The 25,641-nt window shown below is 32.7% G+C and overlaps 3 protein-coding genes across 4 annotated transcripts in view; 1 reads left to right on the top strand and 2 right to left on the bottom strand.

The window, feature by feature from the left end:
- The window catches only part of Tmep (Transmembrane endosomal protein), a 29,631-nt gene extending 16,711 nt beyond the window's left edge, over window positions 1–12,920 (bottom strand). Inside the window, exons 1-3 of one of the 2 annotated variants that reach the window (XM_089701408.1) lie at window positions 12,588–12,920; window positions 9,707–9,854; window positions 1,310–1,475 (exon numbers count right to left, since the gene is read on the bottom strand). In XM_089701408.1, coding sequence (XP_089557534.1) covers window positions 1,310–1,475; window positions 9,707–9,853 — 313 coding nt within the window. In that variant the 5' untranslated portion in view covers window position 9,854; window positions 12,588–12,920. The remainder of the gene's footprint in view (window positions 1–1,309; window positions 1,476–9,706; window positions 9,855–12,587) is intronic. The other variant, XM_089701406.1, reaches the window with a different exon arrangement.
- Window positions 12,921–13,542: 622 nt separating this feature from the next.
- Window positions 13,543–17,353, top strand: Cdc27 (cell division cycle protein 27). The gene is made up of 4 exons (XM_089701404.1): window positions 13,543–13,700; window positions 13,778–13,853; window positions 14,019–14,166; window positions 14,521–17,353. The coding sequence occupies exons 1-4, from the start codon at window positions 13,677–13,679 to the stop codon at window positions 16,385–16,387; spliced, it is 2,115 nt and encodes a 704-aa protein (XP_089557530.1). The 5' UTR covers window positions 13,543–13,676; the 3' UTR covers window positions 16,388–17,353.
- Neos (nuclear receptor coactivator protein neosin) lies at window positions 17,346–22,492 on the bottom strand. Its single transcript, XM_089701405.1, has 8 exons — window positions 22,321–22,492; window positions 21,954–22,230; window positions 21,123–21,247; window positions 20,519–20,671; window positions 19,635–19,749; window positions 19,324–19,523; window positions 18,111–18,283; window positions 17,346–17,705 (listed from the first exon to the last, which is right to left on the bottom strand). The coding sequence occupies exons 1-8, from the start codon at window positions 22,325–22,327 to the stop codon at window positions 17,472–17,474; spliced, it is 1,284 nt and encodes a 427-aa protein (XP_089557531.1). The 5' UTR covers window positions 22,328–22,492; the 3' UTR covers window positions 17,346–17,471.
- Window positions 22,493–25,641: the final 3,149 nt, after the last annotated feature.

The raw sequence follows: 25,641 nt of genomic DNA, 5'->3' as shown, positions 1-25,641 counted from the left end.
ATTAAAGACTTTTTACCGCATTTTAATATTATATTCCTACACAGACATACACTACACACACATACAAGATTTCGCATTAACAAATAACACTATGAATTAGGGATGTAACGATACCGATACCGATACCGATATATCGGCAAGCCGATATATCGGTATCGCCGATAATAAATCAGCCGATACCGATATTTTTTTATTAAATTCTTTCTTTTCTTTTATGTTTTTGCATTGTATTCATTCATATTGTTTTATTTCTGTTTCTGTAATAGTGTTAAGGAAGAGCGGAACCTCCTGACACAAGCATTTTATTTGCTTACTAGGAGTGTTCCAATCACAAATTTGTTTATGTAAAGGAAAGAAATAAATAATTTTGAATTTTTTTAATTTTTAACGTGATAACGTTTTTAAAATCGTTTTAGTCGGGTGACATGTTCATAAACTTGTGTTACACCAAAACCTCACGAGCGCGATCGCAGGTATAACGAGAGAGAGACGGACCGATCTCCCGTTTCATCTCGAGCGCTGCCACTGCATTATGTTATCACGTAAACATCTCGATCGTAAACCTACTTTACAAACAACCAATTTTTTTGATATCAAATAATTCAAAAATCCGCGCCCAATGAACGATGCGGGAGGTTGTTGATTTGAGATTGTTTTCTGAAAAAACTCTACCAATTATAGTAAACTTTTATTAGGTACTGATTGTATGTGTATGACTTAAAGTTTAAATGACTTCGTAAAATAATAATACTAAAATAAATGGTTTTGTTGTTTTTTGATTTGGCATTTTTATTTAAAAGAATACGATTAACAGTTGTCTCTGTTAAATGTTGGTAACTTTTTATGCATAATTCACTATTTATTTTTCTACCAAGCCATCGATATCGGTATCGGTATCGGTATCGCCGATACATTACTACAAATATCGGTATCGGTATCGTATCGGCAAAATCATGTATCGTTACATCCCTACTATGAATGCATGTGTGAGTGTCGATCTGTTAATACATAAATTTCAAGGAATTAATTATATTTCTGATATTCATATAGTTTAAGGATAGAAAAAGTTCGATCGTGAGGTTACTTAAGTCATGAATACTGGATTATTCTAGACTTCATTACGACTAGGCGGAAATTCAATTCTCAAACGACGGTGCATGAATTAATGTAATTTATTGCATATAAAATATACCAAAAATATTTATAAAGTTTTACAGTCTATGTAGACGTGTACTTATTAAAAAAGGTACATTATAAAGCAGTTCATTCCACTAGTTAGAACGTTAAGGGAATTTCAATGAGACCATACCTTCATAACAATCCCTGACTGTGAAGAAATACACATAATACGAGTCTCCCATGAAGAACAATAGCGAAATCCAGCTGTAGCAACCGTATATGGGCACAATGAACAATATGCGCACAATCCATCGCTGCTCCGAGGGGTTCGTGTACCAGCGCAGGTGTTGGTAAATCTGCAATGGAAAGCAATGTATATAGTGATAGTCTGTTTCGTTTACTTGAACAAAGACATTTTTATGAATGCCATTTCGGCTATACAATATATCGTTAGAGCGAGATTTAGTTTCTTTGTATGTTATGAAGTAAGAAATTATTATAACCTTTGAGTATTAGACGTAACGTTGGTAATAATTTCTGCACATTGCCCTTATTCAAAGCGGATAAAAGGAAAACTGTAATGAAAATTAATTGCAAATGTTTATAGTAGCATTTGTTATCAGCCTGATACATATTGCATACTCTTAATAGCTATAAATACAAATAATTATTATAACTGTATACTACTGATAAAAATAACCAAACATTTCAGAAACCAGGTTATATTAAATAGAGTTCTTATTTTTTACTCTAACTTTGTAGAAAAAAGATAGTACTTCCCTTCCCCAAAGATAGTTCTATTCAAATCGGTAAATTTTTAAAGCAATAGGTGCTTTGTCAGGTGTTATGAATACCGAAAATTCTTCTGCTGTCAGTATTTCGTCATTTATTGGACATCATAACGTCATACCTTCAATTAAATTGATACTGGCCTTTCACTACAATATTTAATTTATTTTATTATGATTACTTTGCGAAAATAAACTTTATATAGACATACACATACACAATATCTATATTGTTGTAGCTTTTTGTGGTAAAACGTAGGTATATCTTTATATAACAAATTTCATGTGAATAAAAAATTGGATTCATCACTTCACAGAAAATCGATCTCCAGTTTGGTTAAAATGCACTCAATAAATATTGCTCTATAAAAATGTGCATTAGTGTAATTATTATTGCATCAAATTATCATAATGATTGATAATTAATAATTATTAATTGCTAATCTCAGAACATAATTAATAACTGCATAACAAAGCGTTTAGAAAATTATTCGCTAATAACTATGGATGATTACAAGGTCAAGTGCTTTACAATTAACAATGGTATATAAAATCAATACGAAACGTTATTAGCAGTTATAGAATTTAACAAACCGTACAAATAGGTATTACCTATGTGGAGTGCGCGATAAGAATAAATTAATTTAAGTAACTATTTTTAATGAAAAACCTTTTTTTAAACTTATCCAACTTTTACGAGATTAAAAATTTACATTGCCACAATTCTACATACTATTCGTACTAGTAAACATTCTAACAAACAAAATGAATACAAAAGTAGATTGTTTAGAGCTTATATCTACTCATTACCTACTATTGGTTCTTTTTTCACTTTCTTTAACATAAATAGGTAACCTTATAGATACACCATTGATCAGAGAGCAATGAAACAATTGTCTCAGTAGGTAGTAGGTACCGTAATCACAAAATAGAGAGTACAGAAACCACCATCAATCATCTTCACACAAAGCGTGCTCCAGTAACACAAAGATTTGAGCTTCTGTTTTCTAATTTCTGGTACTACTACATAATGTATTTAAAAGTAATGGTATAGTTCTATTTCTGAGATCACAGACGATAGGAACAACATCGTATAGTCAATAAATAATTTGGAAAATCCAAAAGTGCACGCCTCATAATTTTTTTTAAATAATAATTATTTATTAATTATTATTTTTGTTTATTTAATAACAATTAAACCACATCGAATCAGACCCTGAAAAATGAAAGGGTTCTATTCCTGAGCATACTCAAGCGTAAGAGAAAATAAAACCGGCCAAGTGCGAGTCGGGCTCGCGCACAAAGGGTTCCGTAGCAGCAAATATAATAAATTACAGTTAAATCAACCTATCTCAAAAACTATAAGAGATACTTTGATCAAACCAAAAATCGTTGAAAGAGTTAATTAGCATGCATCACCTCTATTTTTTTTAGAATTTTATACCCCGTAGTTATAAAAATAGAGGGGGGGGGACATACTTTTTACGACTTTGAGAGCTGATATCTCAAAAACCGTTCACTTTAAGAAAAATGTTTTTTAGAAAACTTTATATCATTTTAAAAGACCTTTCCATTGATACCCCACACGGGTATGTACATCGAAAAAAAAAATTTCATCCCTCAGTTACATGTATGGGGGGCCCCACCCCCAATTCTTTTTTTTACTATTTAGTGTCATATTTTTGTAGCGGTTCATACAACACATATTCCCATCAAATTTCATCACTGTAGTACTTATAGTTTCCGAGTAAATCGGCTGTGACAGACGGACAGACGGACAGACGGACAGACGGACATGACGAAACTATAAGGGTTCCGTTTTTGCCATTTTGGCTACGGAACCCTAAAAAAGACTCGATTAGTAAAGTATTTCGGTCGCTATCGTGTTAACAAGAAAATCCTCCGCACATACAGACACACGGACGTCCAAGACAGAACTTTTTTAAACTGTTTTTTAACTAGTTTAAATAACAAAAATGACATCAAATAATCATGAATGTTAAAAATAGTGTTTTTTCTTAATATGTGTGTGTATGTATTATCTTACAAGTGCAATGTATGATACATAAAGACATTTTAAGGGTGCACTCACACACATCAGTCACCGTCACGGCACCGATGACTGATCGGTGACGGTTTGTGTACGTATCCACAAACACCAGTCACCGTCATGTTGTCCGTCAGTCACGTCGCCGGTTTGACTGAATCATTGAACACATACATCAGGTTAGTCAGTGATTAGACGTGTGTCACGCTAGAGAACATGTAGCAATTATTGACGGTAGCACGACGCTGACTGAACTGAGACGTGACGGTACCGGGTGAGTGGGGATAAAAGTATGATACATGTATGGAAAGATTATTTGACGTGCCTGACCGGTGACGTCACTGATAGATTTCGTGCCGGCGACTGTCGTGTGGGAACAGAGTCATACTAGAACTATTGATACATATTTTTTTTTAATCCTGTCCGGTGACGTGCCGTGACGGTGACTGATGTGTGTGAGTGCACCCTAAGTTTGAAAAATCAGATGTTTTGCGCGAAGTGACAGTAGTACCCACCTCAACGCTTCGCTTATGAGGCGTGCAATACACTTCCGATATTTCAATAATTAAGAGCTTAATCCCAGAATAAGTATGAACAATTAAAAAGAAATATAATTGTGATGTAATGTTGTGCTTGTTTATTTATGCGGTATTCCCCTACAACTATATTCAGTAGCATTCTGTGTACATTGTGGTATGACGCTTTTGTAACAAAACGCTCAACCGTAAGATCAGCTTCTTGATAAATCTTATAAAAAACTGGATACACTAGGCAACTATGTCTATTATTACACAAGTTTTTCCAGCACACGAGTTGTCACTCGTTTAAGATCCGAGAACTTTTCCCATACTGATTGACCCGGGAAATGAACTTCGATTTAATCACCACGAGCTATTTGGTAAAGAAATACTGAGATGTTTGAATAATTTTAATAAGGTTTTCTACTGGCATAGAACCTGTATATTCTAACTACCTTATGGGCTGTGATGTCTCTTCTTTTGTAATTAATAATACGATTTAATATAATTATTAATTAACTTTTAATAATCGTAAGGATAGATTTTATCGCTCTACTAGCAGTGATACTTTATGAGTGGTTATGTCACTACAATGATGGAGTTTGATAACGCGGCGGTTACGACGAGTGAAATTGGCAATTTCGCCCAGATGAGAGCTCGATATCTATCATAATATATACTGAGTGTAAACATTTGTATGAGATTTCACAATACAATAGCATTAACGAAATAAAATTATCATTTTGTCACCTAAAACAATTGTACACTGAAGGGCAAAGGCTTTGTGAATAATGTTTAGTAATTTTCAAGGCTAATGACCGCAAGCTTTTTAATAATGTTGTTCTCACATTATTATTTTTTATACTACCCTCTTAAGTGTTAGGTTATAGCGTACTTAAAGCAGTAATAACATGAATTAAGTGGACCCTTAGTTTGAGAAGTTTCGGGTTATACTTAAGTTTCAAGATTGGCTATAGTTCAAGTTCAGTTTAGCATATTGTTTAAAATTGATGCTATAGGCACATTACTCCGTCCTTAATGGGCGTGTCCGTAATAAAAACACCATAGTTTATTGATTTAAACTTTATTCGTGTAAACGATCGTGTTACTAGAGGTCATCCATCACAACCGACTAAAAGTTACATTCTGACATGCATTGAAGCTTTGATTCTCGAATAGCAAAACGAATTGGTAAATTGGACGTGCAATTTTTAGGCTCCCAATAAAATTCTTTGAAATAGCAAACGCTACCTTCAGTAAATATGTCCGTCAATGCTAATATGTCAAGGTTTTGATAGAGTAGATTGGCGAAAGGAATGGATTATGAAATGGTATTAAAGTTATTAGGGTTTTCAATGGAAGACACCCCATTTCACCAACACAAGCTGGCTTCGTGGATAACTAGCGAACTAAACATATTTCTTAGATAGTGTTGTTTTTAAGTTATTTCAAATCACTGCTTTTCTATTAATTAAGACTTAGCGTTCTTTTATAGGTACCTACCAGATGGAATTTGTAAGTCAATTTAAGTTGTGAAGAGAATCCTTTTTCGCCTAAGTTTTACCTATATTTAGTAAACAAACTAATTTGACTGCGCGTTTCAGTTTTGTCGAAAGTTAAAGTGATAATTTATAAATAGTTAACTACATAGGTTAATATACCTAAGTATTTTTATTGTAGATAGTTAATTTTCTCAATTTACTTAGCGTGTAATGTAACGTTAGTGTCAACGATCGCATGTAATTGATGACCCAGCAAATTATGTATTTCAAACAGTGTAGAAACCTATTAAGTAGAGTAACTGTTGTAATTAATATAAATGGAAAATAAGTACATCAAACCGCGTGGCTATTTTGTATAGTTTGTTTATTTTTCATAATAAATTAACTTATTGCGTTTAAGATTAATAAACAATATGATACGGGTTAAAAATATGAATTGTAGAATCTATTTACATATTATAATACGCGAATTACGAGTTTCACAAATTAGAAAAAAGTAAATTAACAACATATTTAAAAATAGATACATAGTTGTAAACAAAACACCTAGATATTTATGAATCTCGATAAAATGACACGGGTGAATGGATCTATGAGCATTGCTTAAGTTTTTTATGTCGTCTATTTTAGTTTATGTTGACAAACCACATCGGTTCTCGTCCTTTATTCGATATATTCAAGACCGTACGACCTTGATAAGCGAACGCCAGTTTTTTAGTTCTCACACTTATTTTTATTTGTGAACAGAATTTTCTCGATTAATCAGATTTTGCAGTAAGAACTGATTCTGAAGGTTGGATTAAGTCAATTTATAAGGCGACTTAAGTCTTAACCAAGCTAGCTCATAATGAATAACATTAATATTGGAATTATGTAGTCTGTTCTTATTCTTAACGAAACGATTTACTTGAAAATTTGATGAATTTTCCTAGAGTTTGTGGATTATACTGTGGTACGGTACTTAGGGTAGAAGGCTAGTTTCATAAAAGTAATTTTACATAGAGCGAATATAAATTCGCTATATAAATAGAGCGAAGTTTACCTAAAAGAAGTTCACCTTATAAATAAACTGCCAAGTTTTTCAATACTTTAATTTAATTTAATGGACTCAATACCTACGACCTAGCACTCCAAACATTTCTTATCTTTTAAAATAGGAAAGAAAATGAAAATCCTAAAGGAAATTTATTAATTATTACATAACTAGATAGACCGGAATTGCTAGCGCGGTACCTAATGTGACATATCCCAAAGGGATCAAATCGAGTTTCTCTACTAGTTCAGCGTGTATTATATTAAACTACGTGACTAAAGGACATTACGATGAATAGAAATATCCCAAATTACTTTATAATCCTTCAGCGACCCCCTTTAATCATTGTAAACCTTTGCTACATTATTGCTATAACTAACAACCAAACAAAAAAAACTTTCGCATCCATACATTAGAATTATTTCGTATGCTAATATTTTTCTTCTATGTTAGATATGGTAGCAGTAATTGCACACGAACACAGCTGTAACACATAACGTAGGTAGGTAATATGAGAAGCTTGAGATGGATAAATGGAGCATAGCATGTTATAAGTCCAGTATAATTTATAAGTAGAAAAAGATACCTATTTTCTGTATTTTATACGAAACTTGTTGTAAAAACATCGACGTATAATTTTTTGTCATTTTTATTGAATTGATTTAAGGCTTAAAGCTTTTCTATCTCGAATACATTCTCTAAAAATAATTTACTTTTGTTTCCTTTTAGCCTAATAGCAGTATGTATATATTTTTGGGCATATTTTGTCTAATTAAAAGTGTTTATTTGAAACTAAAAGAAAATTAAGTAAATAATCAAATTTACTAATAGACGAATATGTATACATATATTAGACTAGCGGTTCGCCCCGGCTTCGCCCGTGGTACCTACATGTTTACGTTTTTTTTCATAAAAACTATCCTATCTCTCAAGTTGGATCGAACTGCACATGGTGTGCGAATTTCATTATAATCGGTTAAGTGGTTTAGGAGTCCATTGAGGACAAACATTGTGACACGAGATTTATACACAAAGATTTATATATTAAGGTGAGATTACAATAATAATTAAATCCTCATCATTATTAAGTTATAAAGTATTTAAATTTCTAGTTTATTACTCGGAACAGGTCATTCCGATGAAAGTAAAATTTAATGAAGGTAATGTAATCTGACTCCTAATCATTATAATACAACAGTGACTGGCGTGTTAGCAACGTAAATTTTCTCTAAGCATTTTTACAGGTAACTTACGATAAAAACCATTACGCGGCAACGTCCACATTAGAAAGCATAATACCCTCATAATACCTAATTATGAAGCAAGTATTCGACAAATCGCCGTTCGTAGAAAACCGGTTTAGTAATATTATTGTATAGAATAGAAAAATAGCATCAGTGGGAAAGAATTGGACGGTGTAGGTAAGCAAATTATGTATTGTACGGACGATTACACAAAATAATTCAATATTCGACAAAAAATAAATTGTTTTTCGTCGAAATATTAACTATGATTGTCTGTATATTTTTTTTAGTTAGTTTTTGCGGTAGGTATATTATACCTACTTTTCGGGAAAACATGTATCAATGTAAGTGACAAAGTAAATTTGGTTTTACTTAAAATTTAAATACAATATAATATGTATTATAGTTAATATTAAATGTTGCAGGTACCTGTATGTATGCTTTGTAATTTTAGGTACATTTTTAGTAACAATAAAGATTTTTTTATATTGTTTTTTTTTTGTGTGTAAAATTGTTGCAGTTCATTTTTGTATCAGAGATATTTAATATGATGATGCTGTAAGTGTCGATAGCTAAAGGAAAACATTGGTTTATTTATATGATTCAATACTATGTGTCATGATGGTGTAGTGTGTACAAGTTTATAGTATCATCAATGAAGTCATTTAAAATTTTATTCAATTCTCTAAGATAAAAAAATGAATGTTTTGCACGCCTCATAAGCGAAGCGTTGAGGTGGGTACTACTGTCACTTCGCGCAAAACATCTGATTTTTCAAACTTAAAATGTCTTTATGTATCATACATTGCACTTGTAAGATAATACATACACACACATATTAAGAAAAAACACTATTTTTAACATTCATGATATTTTTGATGTCATTTTTGTTATTTAAACTAGTTAAAAAACAGTTTAAAAAAGTTCTGTCTTGGACGTCCGTGTGTCTGTATGTGCGGAGGATTTTCTTGTTAACACGATAGCGACCGAAATACTTTACTAATCGAGTCTTTTTTTTTCTCTTACGCTTGAGTATGCTCAGGAATAGAACCCTTTCATTTTTCAGGGTCTGATTCGATGTGGTTTAATTGTTATTAAATAAACAAAAATAATAATTAATAAATAATTATTAAAAAAAAATTATGAGGCGTGCACTTTTGGATTTTCCAAATTATTTTTATTTATTTTCACATTATTTTTGAAAGAAATCCTGCAACTTCAGTCTAAATTTAGCAATAAACTTTCACTTTGTCTTGTTTTAAATTTAGTTGAAAAATATATTTTTTTTTCAGTATTTAATACTATTTAAATTTGAAGAATTTATTTTATAACCTTGAAAGTAACATTGTTATATTTTACACTTTTACATTGTTTACACTAACACAAAAAAATATGACAAACTTAGAACCATCATTATTATTAGCATTTTATATTTTATAGAACAAAAAAGATTACCTGTTGGCAAGTAATAAATAGGGCCGTCCACACAAAGATTCCAGATATCGCCTGTGCTGTGGTCGTCTGTAGAAATATAGCCTTCGACATGTTGTGGACAGGCTCAGACATTGGCTGAGCCGTCACATTGATCACTTGTTCTGCCATCCTAGGAAAACAATTAAATGTCGTCATTTAATGAAGGTGGTAGTCATTCAATCAAATAGCAGATTCAACCAGATGACTGTGAGAGATACATAGATTTGTTTCTTTGCAATATTTTTGCATTGGACAAAGCATGCAGCCCAAAAATTTTTACCCTTAATTACTCGCGTGGGGTATATCTAACCCCACGGCGTATTTGAAGCGTCGTATCTCCGCCATTTTTAAAGCTACCTGCGTGTCTTTCTTAGTAGCTGCCTAAATACCTTCCCCTGCCGTGAATCACTCGCGAGCGCCGCTCCATGTCGTGTGGTTGTGTCAGGAGATCGCGTCTGGGGTATATATTGCCCCACGCGAGTATTCGTGCAACTTTTTTGGACGAGTGAGTATGTGTATTTTTATTTTATAATGTGCAGTTCATATACTAAATGGTTCGTTTTTTACTTATCTTTGTTTTATGTTTATTTGTTTTAGGTTAGAACGCCTAAAATGACAAGTAAGCGTCTTTCTGACTACCAGATTGTTGAGCGTTTGGAAGACGATGAAGAAAGCATCATACATAGTTCCGATGAAGATGAGGTAGACGAGGACGTGATCCAGAGTGACCACAACTCAACCAAATGTGTGCTAACTATAACGTCGGCAGACGAACAAAAAGATGGCCTATGGTTATATTTACCACACTGCCTAGGGCCATACAAAAACGGCTAAAAAAATGCTCAAGTTCAGGATCCTAGCCCCACTTCCAGAGGTGGTCCATCGACAACTTATAAAAAGTGCCGTATCTGTCCAAGGTCAAAGGATAAAAAAATAAAATTTATGTGTGCCAAATTCCACCAGCAAGTTTGTCACGACCATTCCACTATGATATGTGATAAATGTATTGAATAAAAAGGTCCTAAATTTAAAGTTTCATCTTTAAAAGTTTATTATATTTATATTGATTGAAGATAGTATTATAATTTAGAACAATGTTGTCTCTTTCTAATTTTTATAATAAAAATAAAAGTATGTCATTAAAAATATGTTTTATTGTACCTTTAAAATTGGGGTTAAATATACCCCACGCGAGCGTAAGTGTAACTGTATGGACGCGAGTAATTAAGGGTTAAACAAAGTATTTTACTCAGAATTGATGTCACAATGCAAACACATACTTTTATTTGAACAATCAACATTTTGAATACCGACTGAAAAAAATAAAATTTGAAATTATAAATATATTCTGAATTTACGAATTGCAGTGCCAAATAGATTAATCATTTCTCACAATACAAAATTGTATTATGAACACAATAAGCCATTTCGTAAAATAAATCTTTTGATAAGCTGATAAGGTACAAAGTTTGATATGGCTTATTGCACCTGTAATATAGTCTTATTGTTGTGTGTTATTTTGCCTTATGCTTGTATTAAATATAGGAGACAAACAAATAAACTTCCCATGGTTTTTGAACAGCCCTTCAAATATTTTAATTAGATGGAATAGGTGGCGAGCATTGCAATTTACTGGGAACTGACTATTTTTAGCGAACACCTTTGGAATTTTAATCCAAGTAGACAGACACAGTCACGGAAACTATATCACAACTAGTAAGTAATTATAATAAAATTTAATATAAAAAAAAAATTATAATATGTACTTACTAACCTAGATTATGCAAACTACTCAAGGTTTCACAAACCTTGTGTCTAGTCCTGTTACAGGACAACATAATGAATTTGTATGTATAAGGAAAATATCAGTCTATGGAAATAACATAGAAATTCTAGCTAAGAGAAATTTGTGTTTAATTAATAGGTATACAATTTTAAAATTTAATAAAATTAAACAGTTTTTTTTTATTAATTTATTAATAACAAAAAGCCACCACAACTTCAGATACTTTTACCCCAATAATTAATGGAAAACCACCATTTACAAATTTCACATCTTAAAGTTACACACATGCTTTGGCTGCATATAAATGTCATATAAAGTGGCAATTTATAAACTTGTTTTTGTGAAGCTCTCATAATTATATGAAGTGCTTCTATATGGCTTTAAGGTCAGTTTATGAATGTGTGCTATTATAAAATCAAGTTCTAGAGATTAAAAAATAGGAGTATTTTTTATTTAATAAGTGTGTGCACATTGTAATGATATTTCTTCTATAATAGGTACTTATATATTTTATTGTGATGTTTCTTCTAGATTTATTGCAATTATTTGTTTCACCAATTTATCAACATCTTAATAATATAGCAGATATGAATGCATCAAAGAGGTACTACTATATTATAAAAGTGTGCAATTTAGCTCCTCTGAGCAACGAGTATAAAGTTATAAATTGAAACAAATAACAAGGTCATTACACCAATATAAACAAAATAACAACTGTGCTAACACACTTTCATGTTTCATTGTTACATTCATAAAATTTAATGTAGGTACTTGGTATGATTCTATGTGTTCTTATAATTTCTTAAATTATAGACTGATTATTTCTTTATGAACCATTTCACTTCACCTACTTGATAACTAGAACAATCGAGATTCCTTATCAATTAATATACTTTGTTTCGAATTTCACTGAAGCATATTTCGTCGAAAACAAATAGGAAGATGTAGTTGGAGGTCATATTTTTAACATTTTCCTTGATTTATTGCAATACTTCTAGTGAAGGGCGATTTTAGCATACGTCCTAGATTGATTTCCCCAGAAAGTTATGAAAGCCATTTACTTTCAATATGATTTACCTTTTACGTTAGCAGTTCCTTCGTACTATTTTCTTTTTGTTTCACGTCAGATGTCATTCGTAATCAACACTGCACATATTGTAGCAGCTGCTCCATACAGGATCTCATTGATTTTCCACACAATATTGTCACAACAAAACAATATAAACACTTATCCAACACAACACTATATTAAAGCGCACTTTTATTATAAACACCAAACTGTTATTAGGTGTTTTCTATAGCTAAAACTAACAAATATGTTTATATGATCACAAATAAATTCTTTATCTTCGTGACGATTCGTTCGTAAATCGTATTTAGAAGTAAAACAAGTGTTGCCAATAAATTATGCATAAATTCCCGAAACTACTAAAAAATAAGGCCATTGTGTTACTGCCATGATGTCTAAATTATCTAAGGATGAAAATAACTAATAAAATTTTAGTGCCAGTTTTTTTTTCACCTACATATTTAGTATCAAAGTTTATCTAATGTAAATGATCAGTCTTCAATTAGATATAAACTGTAAAATAAAAAAGTATAAAGATTTATTATTATTGATTTTTTAAATTCCAATAATGAGAGAAAAGGGTTTAGTACGTTTTATTTAATTTTTTTCTTGTTCTTTAAAATTTTTGGAAATAATTGGCAGACTTTTCACAGAAGCAAAAAAGCACTATTTATCGGGGAATTGCTCTGAGCGGGGAATACTTCAAAGTATGGCAACTTCGTAGTTCTACAAAACGTGTATCTATGGATTCCGAAAAAGAATAGCTTGTGAAATAATAAAGATAGGACAATTCATTATATCGCATTTAATTAATAAATAGATGTTTATTTAATATTTATTTGCTATTCCAAATTATACAGATTTTTTTGAGATCTTAAAATTAATATTTTTGCGCACCCTAAATTGTTAAATAATTTAGTATCTACAATATTTTTAATCTATGTGACAGTTTGCACATAGACAATCAACAAACTCGAAAAATGTCCGTCGTAGTCGTAGATGATACGTTTTTATTTTAATTTCTTATTGTGTAACAAATGTGGCAAGCAATGTAAAATATTTTAACATTATACTGCTAAATTTTATACCAAACCAAAATGATTGTTCAAGAGCCCTTACAGGTAAGTGTTAACGAATATTTTCTTAACTGTCAAAGTATCTAACTACTAGGAAATATAAAATATTTTTATTCTCGCAGGTTATTGTCTGGGATTGCCTCAATAATTACGAATATGACAATGCTATATTTTTGGCTGAAAGATTACACGCTGAAGGTGAGTTATAATGTTTCAATAGTTATTATTGATCTTAGTTTGAGGTGAAAATGTTACATTATTGATTATGTTCAAACTTTGCATATGCATTGTACAATTTCTTGTTTAAATACTAATTGATTATTTAATCTTCGCTTCTTTACTAATTGAACATTTAAATTGCAGTTGGTTCTGAGGAAACAGCATTTCTACTTGGTACCTGTTACTATAGAGCTGGAAGAGTTAATGAGACACAACATTTATTACAAAATTTAACGCTTACATTACCACAATCCCGTTTTCTTCTAGCAAAATGTTCTGTAGATCTCAAATCGTAAGTAATTTTTCTTGTCCACTTGTTATAATTATGTATTTATAGTTTTCTTGTAGGAACATAGCTTTACCTTTAGTTAGGATAATTTCTCATTGAGTTAGTGTATTAATTAGTTCTTAAAATGTATTTAAATTAAATAATCTCATTTTAAATAGTCTATGCATAATGGAATAATTAATAAAATTAAACATTTATATTTAGTTTCTTATCCAGTTTATTTGAAAGTAAATGTTATGTTAACAAATATCTCTAACTTTTTCGTTTCTTCAAGTAATTTAACCTTTAATCAGGCAAAATCATATTATCATAGCTTTCTTTATAATTGGTAATTTTTATTTCTTATTTTATTTGCAGCTATAAAGATGCTGAAATTGCACTTGGAACAAATTTAGACATTGTGGCTTCTGAATTTGGAGAACAAGCACCATATGCATTACAATTGCTTGCTAAAATCTATAGCATCACTGAAAGGAAAAGTAAAGCAGCCGAAGCACACCGGAAAGCTTTATCCCTCAATCCATTCATGTGGAAGTCCTTCGCTCAATTATGTAACATGGGGGAGAAAATAGAACCAAGCCAAGTGTTCCATATAAATCCCGAGTTTTCATTTGGCGTCTCCACATTAGTGAATCTAGTCAACAATTCAGAAAATATATCAATTGTTAATAGTAACATTCCTAATAATAATAGTATTAACACTAATGTTACACCAAATAATGTTTCCACACGCATGCCAATGGCCATATCACCTAGTGTCACTCCAGAGCCACCGGCACCTGTTAAAAGTAAAATGCATAGCGTATTCAGTGGTATGGCTCCGATACCATTTTCACCATCATTTGAAATGCTTCCAATACAATCACCTGTCTTGTATACGCCCACCCTTACAGACTCGAATGAACAAAAAGCTATCCCAAAAATTGTTAATTCTTTAAGAGCTCATGTAGGTCAACTAAAGGATGCAGTATTTAATCCTGGACCAAGATGTACTCTCGGCCCGGGTCCTAGAAGATCATCGAGACTTTTTAGCACTAATAACAGCAGTTATTCGGTGAAGGAAAATAATAAATCACCTAGCCGTAAGTTTGTAGCGCCCAAAAGTCCATCAAGGAAAAATAAACAGCGCACAGCTAAGAATGTTAAATCAAATGTTGAGACAAATGAAAGAAATAAGAGTATAGAAACTGCAACACCAACAATCACACCAAAGAATTCTAATGTTGTATCATTGTTAATTTTATTAAAAGAGCTCGGAGAGGCGTACAAGTCACTAGCATTTCTTGATTGTAAAAATGCCATAAAGCAATTTCAAGACATCCCCCCGAAACAGTTAGCATCCCCATGGGTGCAAACAATGATAGCTAAAGCTCACTACGAACTAGCTCAATATGAGCCTGCCGTAAAGATCTTCACTGAAATTCGTAAACTGTATCCCAACCGGACAGAAGGTATGGACATATTTAGTACCTGTTTATGGCACTTGCAAAAGGAAGCTCAATTGTCAGCATTAGCACAAGAACTTGTAGAATTAGATAGAAATAATGCAATTTCGTGGTTGGCTGCTGGTAACTGTTTCTCGTTACATAAAGAGAGGGAAACTGCCCTTAAATTTTTCAAAAGAGCAGTGCAAATTAACCCTGATGCTGCATATGCTCATGCCTTATTGGGCCATGAATATGCAGTTGCTGAAGAAACTGATAAAGCACTATCGAGCTTTAGGACTGCTGTTAGCATTGACCCTCGCAATTATGTAGCATGGTTTGGCATTGCCACAGTTTATGCTAGACAAGAGCGCTGGAAAGCATCTGAAGTTCATATTCGTCGTGCGTTAGCGATACATCCATATTCTGGTGTTTTACGGTGTCAACTTGGTCTCGCACAGGCAGCGTTAGGCAAAATGGACCGAGCCCTCGCTACACTAGAAAGGGCTGTTGCACTTGACACAGAAAATCCATTATGTAGATTCCACAGAGCATCTGTTTTATTAAGAGCGGGAAGACCACAAGACGCATTAGCTGATCTCCAACATTTAAAGGATATCGCACCCAGAGAATCTCTAGTTTACTATTTACTTGGAAAGGTTCATAATAAATTAGGCAATTCACATTTAGCGCTTATGCATTTTAGCTGGGCGACTGATTTAGATCCTAAAGGAACAGGTGGACATATAAAGGAAGGATTTGACCCTCTAAAACAAGAAGATAGTTCTGAAAGATCTTAAGTTGTCATAACTGGTAAAAAAATATAATAATCGAGCCTATATCAGGGCTATAGATGTTGTATTCATGTTTGACTGAATATTGTACATAAGCACACACTGATCAATTTCCCAAATGTAACTAAAATCCTCCAAAGTTTTTTGGAAATTGGTTTGTGTGGAGGCATTTAGTTGCTGTAGTAGTTAGGGTGTATGTGGATTTGTTTATATAGAGTAAGATGTGGATATTCCTAATATTATTTTAGTTTATCTGTATAGCTATAACACAAAATAATAATTATATAAATATGGAAGATATGCTTGTTAAACACAAAGGGCCTTGATCTCAATGTGGAGTTTATAATTTGAATGTATTGTGTAAAATATAAATCATTTGACATTGCAATATATTTAATTGCCATGCTAATCCGCGAGGTTTCTACTTATAACATAATTATGAAATTTTTAAAATTAAAAACGACTATTACTATCAATTGACAATAACCGCTGGCGGTATTCTCATAGGTTATTTATAATCAAATAAATCTCTTACACCTCTCATAACATTAATGGCTTGTAATTTTTTGTAGTTTGACAAACTGTTATTTTGCAACACTGTCATAACTTGTAATCTAACATTATTGGACACGCCAAGATGTTTTAATAGTATCCATAAAGGGACATAGAGCTCGATAAAGCATTGAACTGCGAGAAACATCTAAACGCCGCAATGTTCATTGAGCTATTAGATATATTAGTTTGATTGTTATGTACAGAAATAAGTAGGTTTTTAGTGAAGTCATTTTGTGTCGATATGAATGTACGAAAAAATTAAATAAAGCACTATTGTCTTGCAAATCACAATTCAACTGCTAGCTCTGTGAAAACATGTCTAGACCACCTATTAATGTATAAACGTATAAAAATCATATTAAAATAAACTGTGTTTCATTTTAATACTAGAACAGAAATAAAACAAATGTACTGGTACACTTATGTTTTATTGTTTATTTTCTATGAGAAATACAATAAAATTGGATATTTTTCCAGTCTCTTACAATAAAAAGTTATTATAATATAACTTAAATTATTTAAATAAAAAATACATCTAAGTAAATTTCTGTAGGATAGAGTCTAAAGCTTTTCTAACTGTTGGGTCGTTTAGTAATTTGCTTTGCTCAGGTTTTTGTGGCGTAGGGGGCTTTGGTTTTTCAACCTCTGCTTTCTTATCATTGAGTATGCTCAAAATCCTTTGTTGAAGATCAACTTGAGTCTTATTTGTGGGCGCCGCGGTAGTAAGTGGCTCACCCAATTCGATCTTTACTTGCTGTTCTCGTTTTTCCTGAAAAATAATAGAAAGTTAAAACTTGACTCATTAGACCGTAAATTATGTCTAATTAACTAACAGTAGGTAATAAATTAATCACATTATTCATTATTCTTGTGTTTTAAATTCTTACATTCAGACGAACTTGAATTCACTTTCTATAATAATAATATTATAAAAAGTATTAAAATTATATATGTATAATATAATTATAATACATGAACATAAAACCATACTTATCAATAATCAAGATTTATTTGAATTATTTTTAACCAAGGTTAACTCTGCCGCGAAGCATACATGAAGTAAATATAAGTGGGACAGTTGCTTTTTTGCAAAGAGGAGTTGTTCCAATAATTTTCTTACACAAAAATTATATTTTTTTCTACACAAAAAATTTCTTCCTAGCCATTAACATACCTGTAAATACTCCATAACTTTATCATACTGTAGCACGGTTAGCGTCCTGCCATCCGCTAGTTGGCCCAAGAGCGCATACACCGCCTCCCGACCGGACGGCCCACCGCGTTGTACCTCTTGGAAGTTTCTAGATAGTAACTGTAACGCGTCTTCTATTGGCATGTTACGGTGTTCTGGAAAAATAAGTTTTATTTTTGACGTGACTACGTCTTATAATTCGATATAGCCGGCTGCACGCACGAAAATGACTCATGCGGCGTTACCTCGCTCTGAGGCGTTCCATGTAAGACTTGAAGTGCGAGCGAGAGCGCGGAACGAGCGACAAAGAAGCACAATCGGACGTTGTCACGTTCAACTATCGTCAGTAAACCGACTTTACAGACAACCAATTTTAACATGTATTTTTTGATGATTTTTTTTGTGTAGGGTGGAAAAGGAATAACTGTGTTTTGCATGTTATACAATTATTTTCAATATTTGTATAGATAAAAAGCATCTTATCCATGTAACATAATATATAACATTGTGTTATTAGTATTAGTATTTTTTTTTTGACACGTCCCAAAAAACAAACCTTTTATAGCCAGTATATATATATATATATATATATATATATATATATATATACAGGGTGTCCCACTAATGGTATACTAAGCGCGAAGGGACTTGTAGTTTTGCATACACTGATCACGTAAAAAATACTGAAACAACAAAATTACGCCAAAAATTGTTTGCTTAATTTTTCTTTAAAATCCATGTTTTCGTCTCTAGCTTCGCGCAGCCGGCATATACCGCTTCGCTAATGTGAGCATTTTGTCTATGAAAACATAATCTTAAACGATAGCTCACGAGTGGGTAGAAAAGTTGAGCAGGTTGCTTGTTAGGGGTATACACATAGAGTTTTGAGAATTCATCTATTTGTCAAAAAAATTCGTCTGGAATTTTATAAGTATTTTTTACGTACTCAGCGTATGCAAAACTATAACCTCCTTGGGGCTTAGTATACCGTTGCTGGGACACCCTGTATATATATATATATATATATATAAAATTTATATATAGTGCATTATGAAATATGATTTTTCATGTACAGTTTCATATTACGATAGTAAATTTCAATTATGAAAGGTATGATTGTCTTAGTAGCATTTATATTAATTCAGTCGTCTATACAAAATTTGCCTAAAATTATTGAACAAAAAATAAATCTCACCTTGAGGTAACCCATGCAAAATCGTTAAAGTTAGCGATCGATTCTCTTGATTTTGTGGCATGACTAGAATAGCATAGAGGCAGCCTCGAGACGCAATGTTTCCCAGCACTTTACCAATAGGCACATCTTCCATGGGAAATAGTAGATCTACCACTATGCCCAGTCTTTTTAGACGACCCTCTATGTATTCGGCATATTCACTGGAATGCAGAATTATGAAATAATTTTTTTCTGGGTTTGAATTAGTTTCATGCACAAAATATATAATTGTATGGAAATCAAATTTAAAAATTAACGCAAATAAAACTTACGTCAACATTTTTGATACGACAATAATTTCGCAGTCATTGCGCTCTGGTACAGGCAAATTTCTTGGATACTCTGGGAATCTTTCGAATCGTTCTCTCTCTGGCCATTCACCTCCAGCTAAAAATATTCAAATACATAAATGTAAATGCCTATACTAATTACTAATCACTATTATAGGTATATTATAAATACCGGAGAAACTCTAAATCACACCATCAAATGACTTGCATGAGTTATAGACCGTCTTAATAATAAAAAAAAATATTTCCCTCATTTATCTATGACGTTATTCTTGTTAGTGTTTGTAACCAAATGTTACTAAATACTACTACTACAAATGTTACTTGTTGTATTACTGCTTGACAATTTTTTTTACAATATTTGTGTATATTTAGGTGGATCTGAGAATAGGTCATAAACTGCATAATTATACTTTTTTTTTAATACTTTATGATAAGCATGTTGAACAAGATTGTTTCAGAAAGTACCTATATGAAACATAATATTAAAACAACTAATATTCTTGTCACAGGTTATGCTATATGTTGCTAGAAGTTTGTTATAGTTGTGCATTAGCAATAAATAAGTAAGCATACATAAAAGTGAAGTCCCATGTCCCTTAGTGGGGTAAGGGGCAGATGCATTATACATCTGTTTCACTGATCGATTTTCTTTAGGGACAAGTAGGTGATCAGCCTTCTGTGTCCTACCAGACCGAGACATTTTTTTTTCTTCGTCTCCAACGGGAATCGAACCCAGGACCCCTCGGTGCTACGCTCACGCGTCAAACACTGTACCAAGGAGGCGGTCGGCAAGCATACATAGCAAGTAATGAATTAAATGTCTTTCCTTTCTTTCATCTTTCTTCTAATGAAGGTTATTTTACCTCTAACTGGAGACCGATCTCGAAAGCCCGGTTGCCCCCTGCCTCTGCCCCTCCCACGCGGTGCCCCTCTCCCCCTGCCCCTTGGGGGAAGGTCACGAGGCTCATTCCAGCCCTTATTGTATTTCTCTTCTTGGTGTATTTCTTCTTCTCTAGCTGCTTAAATAGAACATTCTTAATGATGATTGTAATATGACTCCGAAATTTGAAAATTACTATTAAAGCAGGTGTATGTATTAAAGTGCTTGTTTGTAAAGTTCCACCTATTTAGTATTTACCCTACATACTCTTTCCACTACTGGAGCTTTTTATTGTTAAATACAATAAGAAGATATATTTATATATTCTACTTATATTATAAATGCGAAAGTTTGTGAGGATGGATGTTTGTTACTCTTTCATGCAAATACTACTGAACCGATTACAATGAAATTTGGTATGTAAGTAGCTGAAGACACAGAATAAGACAGCAGGAACAGGAACAATGCAGGATTTTCTTTGAAAAAGTGGGCAAAGCTGCGGGTCATCTATAGTCATATTTTACCTATCAGAATTTAGAACCTATCAGTCATTTCAAAATTCTACTTTATGAAATGTTTGCACTCACATTGATCACCGATATAGTTTCCATAGTTATCATACATATCATCTTGGTTATCATCGTCAACAGGTATGTTGTCAGAGAGAGCCACTGCTGGCGGTACTTCTGGCTGAATTACTTCCACTTCTCGTCTGAAAAGGTTTTAGTTTTGCAGCTAGCCACTGATCATTTTAGCGTTATGCAGGTACTGTACAATTTGACACAGTCAATACAATACATATCTATACTAAGACAGTGCGCGCACGAGCAACTTTGTCTCCGCAACTATTTTGTCTCTCCCACCTATGGGCTAGTATGAAAGTGCGCGCACGTAGCGACGCAACTCCCCATACAAATTGATGGGAGAGACAAAATAGTTGCGGAGACAAAGTTGCTCGTGCGCGCTCGCTCTAATATAATAAAGCTGAAGAGTTTGTTTGTTTGTTTGAACGCGCTAATCTCGGGAACTACCGGTCCGATTTGAAAAATTCTCTGGGTGTTAGATAGCTCATTTATCGAGGAAGGCTATAGGCTATATATCATCACGCTACAACCAACAGGAGTGGAGCCACGGGGGTGAAACCGCGCGGAGCAGTTAGTGGGTAATAAAATCAAAATGTACTAAGCACAAAAAATGTACACCTCTCAACAGCTAGATGTTCTATACAGTTTTACCAATATTATTTTATGTAAGAATCATCTATCCTGAATAAAATATTATGTTTTATCACAGTATGACGCTTAGACAGGCTGCAAGTTACCTATAACACTCACTGGTTGTAATATATAATTTAGAATCGACTACATTTTTGCGAGATCATTATCTAGTTAATTTCTTTCAAAGTTAAACTTCCTCACCTCTGTTCATTCTTCAAGACAGATCTAACTGTAATTTTTCTGCCTTGAAACATACTTCCATTAGCTTTATTAATTGCCTCTTGTGCACTTGATTCATTATGAAACTGCACAAATCCAAATACTCGGTTGACCACGATTCCATCGATTTGACCATATGCTATGAAATGATTGTATAAATCATCCACTTCCGTGTGATCTTCGCTTAACCCGCCAACATATATTCGCAGGTGAGCTGTAGACTTATCTTTCATAGCATTACGATCGAGGGTTAGATTCTCTGCAAAATGATGCATTTAACCGGTTAATATCACGATATTAGTTTATAATGAAATAAGCAATACAGCAGTTAAATACTCTTTATACAAACCTGACATTGTGATTGGTTTTTATTTAACTTTTATTCAAAAAATATTCGGAATTTAGAAGATCGTTTCTTACATTTGTACGAAAACAATACAAAACTATACTCTTTGACAAAACTTATCGAATTTGCACTTTGCGAGTTGCGATAGCCGACAAATAAACGTCAAGAAAGTGAAGAAGTCAAGCTTTCGTTGGCATTTGACAAGAATCACAGATAAGACTCAAGCACAGAGACAGACTTTAGTATTATTTACTATGTAAGGCCGTATTCAAAAAGAAAGCTGGGGCCGTAGTCTGTACAAATTAGACGGTAATTACCGATAACTAATTTATAGTCCCGTCTTCAGCAATGAAAATGATGTCGCTTAATACCTCTCCCCAATTTGATGGAAGTATACAATGGATACATATTTGTTTATAATTTTTATTCTTCACAAAACTTTCCGTTATGCGTCAAAATATTTATATAATAATAGCCTTGTAGCAATGCATTTTTATCTAAATTAATAACATCATTATTTCAATTCCGTAGATATATGAAAAATAAATAAAATATAGATTTCATGGATTTGGAAAATCATTTCTTTGCAACACATTCGAATATTGTCAAAACAAATTATTCTTTGACATTGTCAATCGTTATGATACCGACGTTTGATCTCGACAAGATCTCGAAGGCCCTTGTCCCATTACGCTACCGGTATCCTACACGTCCGCGACTAGTTTGATTGGTCGCTTTTGCGTCGCGTTTCGCGCGTATCTCTTCGGTAGAAAGATAAAAAATTCTTATCATCATGTTGTAGTTCTCGTGCGGCTATAAAAACTACAATTTATGTTTCTTTCAATATATGGATGAATCCTGCAGTACCTACTTCCCTACTTTTACGTCGTCACTGGAATCGCTCGACATAGCGTCCGTCTACAAAAACGAGGCACAATAATGATGAATTTAGTCATTTTTCAGTCGCATAATATGTGAGCATCGGGTAGCGAGCAAATATCTAACTAGTATTCTACTCGAGTATCGTATTCTAGAAGTATCGTAATGGGAGAAGGGCCTTACGGTTTGTGTGGATTTGTAGATACGGTTGATAATGTCGGAAAAATTATAAATTATTATAATTTTATAATAAAAAAGATATTTCAAACTTCCGATGCTACATGATTTAACGCAATATTGTTTTCTCTTAAATAAAGTTATTGCAATTAAAATAAAATAAACAAATAATGTTTTATTTTTAAGATGGTTTCAAAATTTTATTGAAAACTAGCTTTCCGCCCGCGGCTTCGCCCGCGTTTTCAAAGAAAAACCCGTTCCCGTAGGATTTCCGGGATAAAACCTATTCATTTTATGTTCATTTAGAAATTTCATGCAAATTGGTTCAGTAGTCAAGGCGTGATTGAGTAACAGACAGACAGACAGAGTTACTTTCGCATTTATAATATTATAGTATGGATGTTAAGAAGCCTCTTATATTATATTAAATAAATATTAAAATATGTAGTGTACTGCTGTCTGCATTTATTCAGCCTAAATTATTGCATTCATATTCGATTAATTTCTTTCTGAACTTCTAGGATAATAAAATTATACAGATGAATACAAATAAAAAACGACCGAATTAAGAGAAAAATTTATTAGAAAAATTTAAATTTAACAGTTTATAATAGCGTAGTTGAAAATTTGGCTCAAAACCATCATCTCTCATCAACATAATTCTAGTAACTTGTTCATCTGTAAATTATAAAATTTATACATAAATATTTATATTTGTTACATAAATAATTACCCGTGAACATTATTAACTGTAATAAAATATACAATGATGCACATAATATAATATATGTAATAATACAAGCTAAAAATACAAGTGATACAAATTATCCGTTCCGTCCTTAGTTTTAGTTCCGTCCGTTTCTATAATGTCTTAAAGATTTCTCGAAAGGCTTCGAATTGAGCAGAATTATCTTGTAGAGCTTTTAGAGTCTTTTGATTAGAATTTTATTGCACTTCACAAATAACAAAATATTAGTAATCTAAAACTAATAGCTTTAACTATATAAAAACATAACGCAGATTGATGTTTTCTTAGGATATTTGTTATCCCATAGATTTATAGGATTTTTAAGAACATAATTAAAAATTATCCTCTTGAAAACACAAAATTTATATTTATTTTGATAGAAATATTATTTTGATTGATTGATGTCAAATGTCAAAAAAGTAAATAAGGAGATTGCCATACATGGAATTTTGGATTCCATGAATATGTAATAAATAGAACATTAATTAATCGATTGATATAAAAAAATATCGAATTTGATTAAAATTAAATTAACTGCCATGTTTTTTATGCATAACATGTGCTTTTTTCATATGCAATTGTATTTGTAATAATGCGAAAAATTTATGTAACTAATTTTAATTTACTATATATTCCATAATATCAGGGTAAATTTCTTGGAAAAACAACACTAAATTTTTTAGGTCCATACTATAGTTACTGAACATCGTTAGTTACCGACCGTTTTCGGTCGAGATCGATGTCGATTAATGTGTCGAGACTAGGCCCCCTGGAAACTTATAAGCGCTTACCGACGCTTGTCAGCGCTGGTTCGTTCTACACAAAGGAAGCAGGTTGATGCAGACCAAAACAATTTTTTTTATGGCAGCGCCCAGCGCTGACCAGCGTGTATTGATGCTTTTCGGCGCCGTTCAGCGCTTCTCGGCGCGTGTTAATAGATTTTCCTGCGCGGGTTACCAGCGCTGACAAGCGCCCGTAAGCGCTTATCAGTTTCCAGCTTTCTTTCTGAATACGGCCTAAGACTCAAAAGTTGACCTATCTACCGATTCCCGATGCCATGCTAGTGTAAAACCATAGACGTACTTGCAAAACTTATCTGAACATTTACAAGAGCGCGTGTGTAACGCATGTATTGAATGCGCTATACCACTGCACCGGATCTTACATTTTGCAGTAAAGCTGGATCGGTTTGTACTTTGTAGTGGCATGGGCGTAGCTAGCCATGGGCTCAGGGTGGGGCAACAATAAAAAAACCGGCCAAGCGCGAGTCGGACTCGCGCACCTAGGGCTCCGAACAAACCTATTTTTTGTTATGTTGTAACTTTAAATTTATGTTTTTAAAATTTTTTCCTTTATCTGTGCTATAAGACATTGCTTTTAACCAAATTTCAAGACTCTGTGATCACGGAATGCACCCTGTAGGTTTTGATTCCCTTGTGAATGTTGAAATTTGCGATTGCAGAATAAATGGCTGTATCATTTGATTGCGTTAGCTTATAAATTTTTACTCAGCTTAAGGG

The sequence above is a fragment of the Colias philodice genome, chromosome 12, assembly GCF_061535455.1.
Source record: "Colias philodice isolate Cphi_HAF_F1 chromosome 12, ilColPhil1 Martin Lab GWU primary, whole genome shotgun sequence".
Lineage (NCBI taxonomy): Eukaryota > Metazoa > Arthropoda > Insecta > Lepidoptera > Pieridae > Colias > Colias philodice.
Note: the sequence above shows the minus strand (reverse complement) of the source record. Positions and strands in the feature narration are given on the sequence as shown.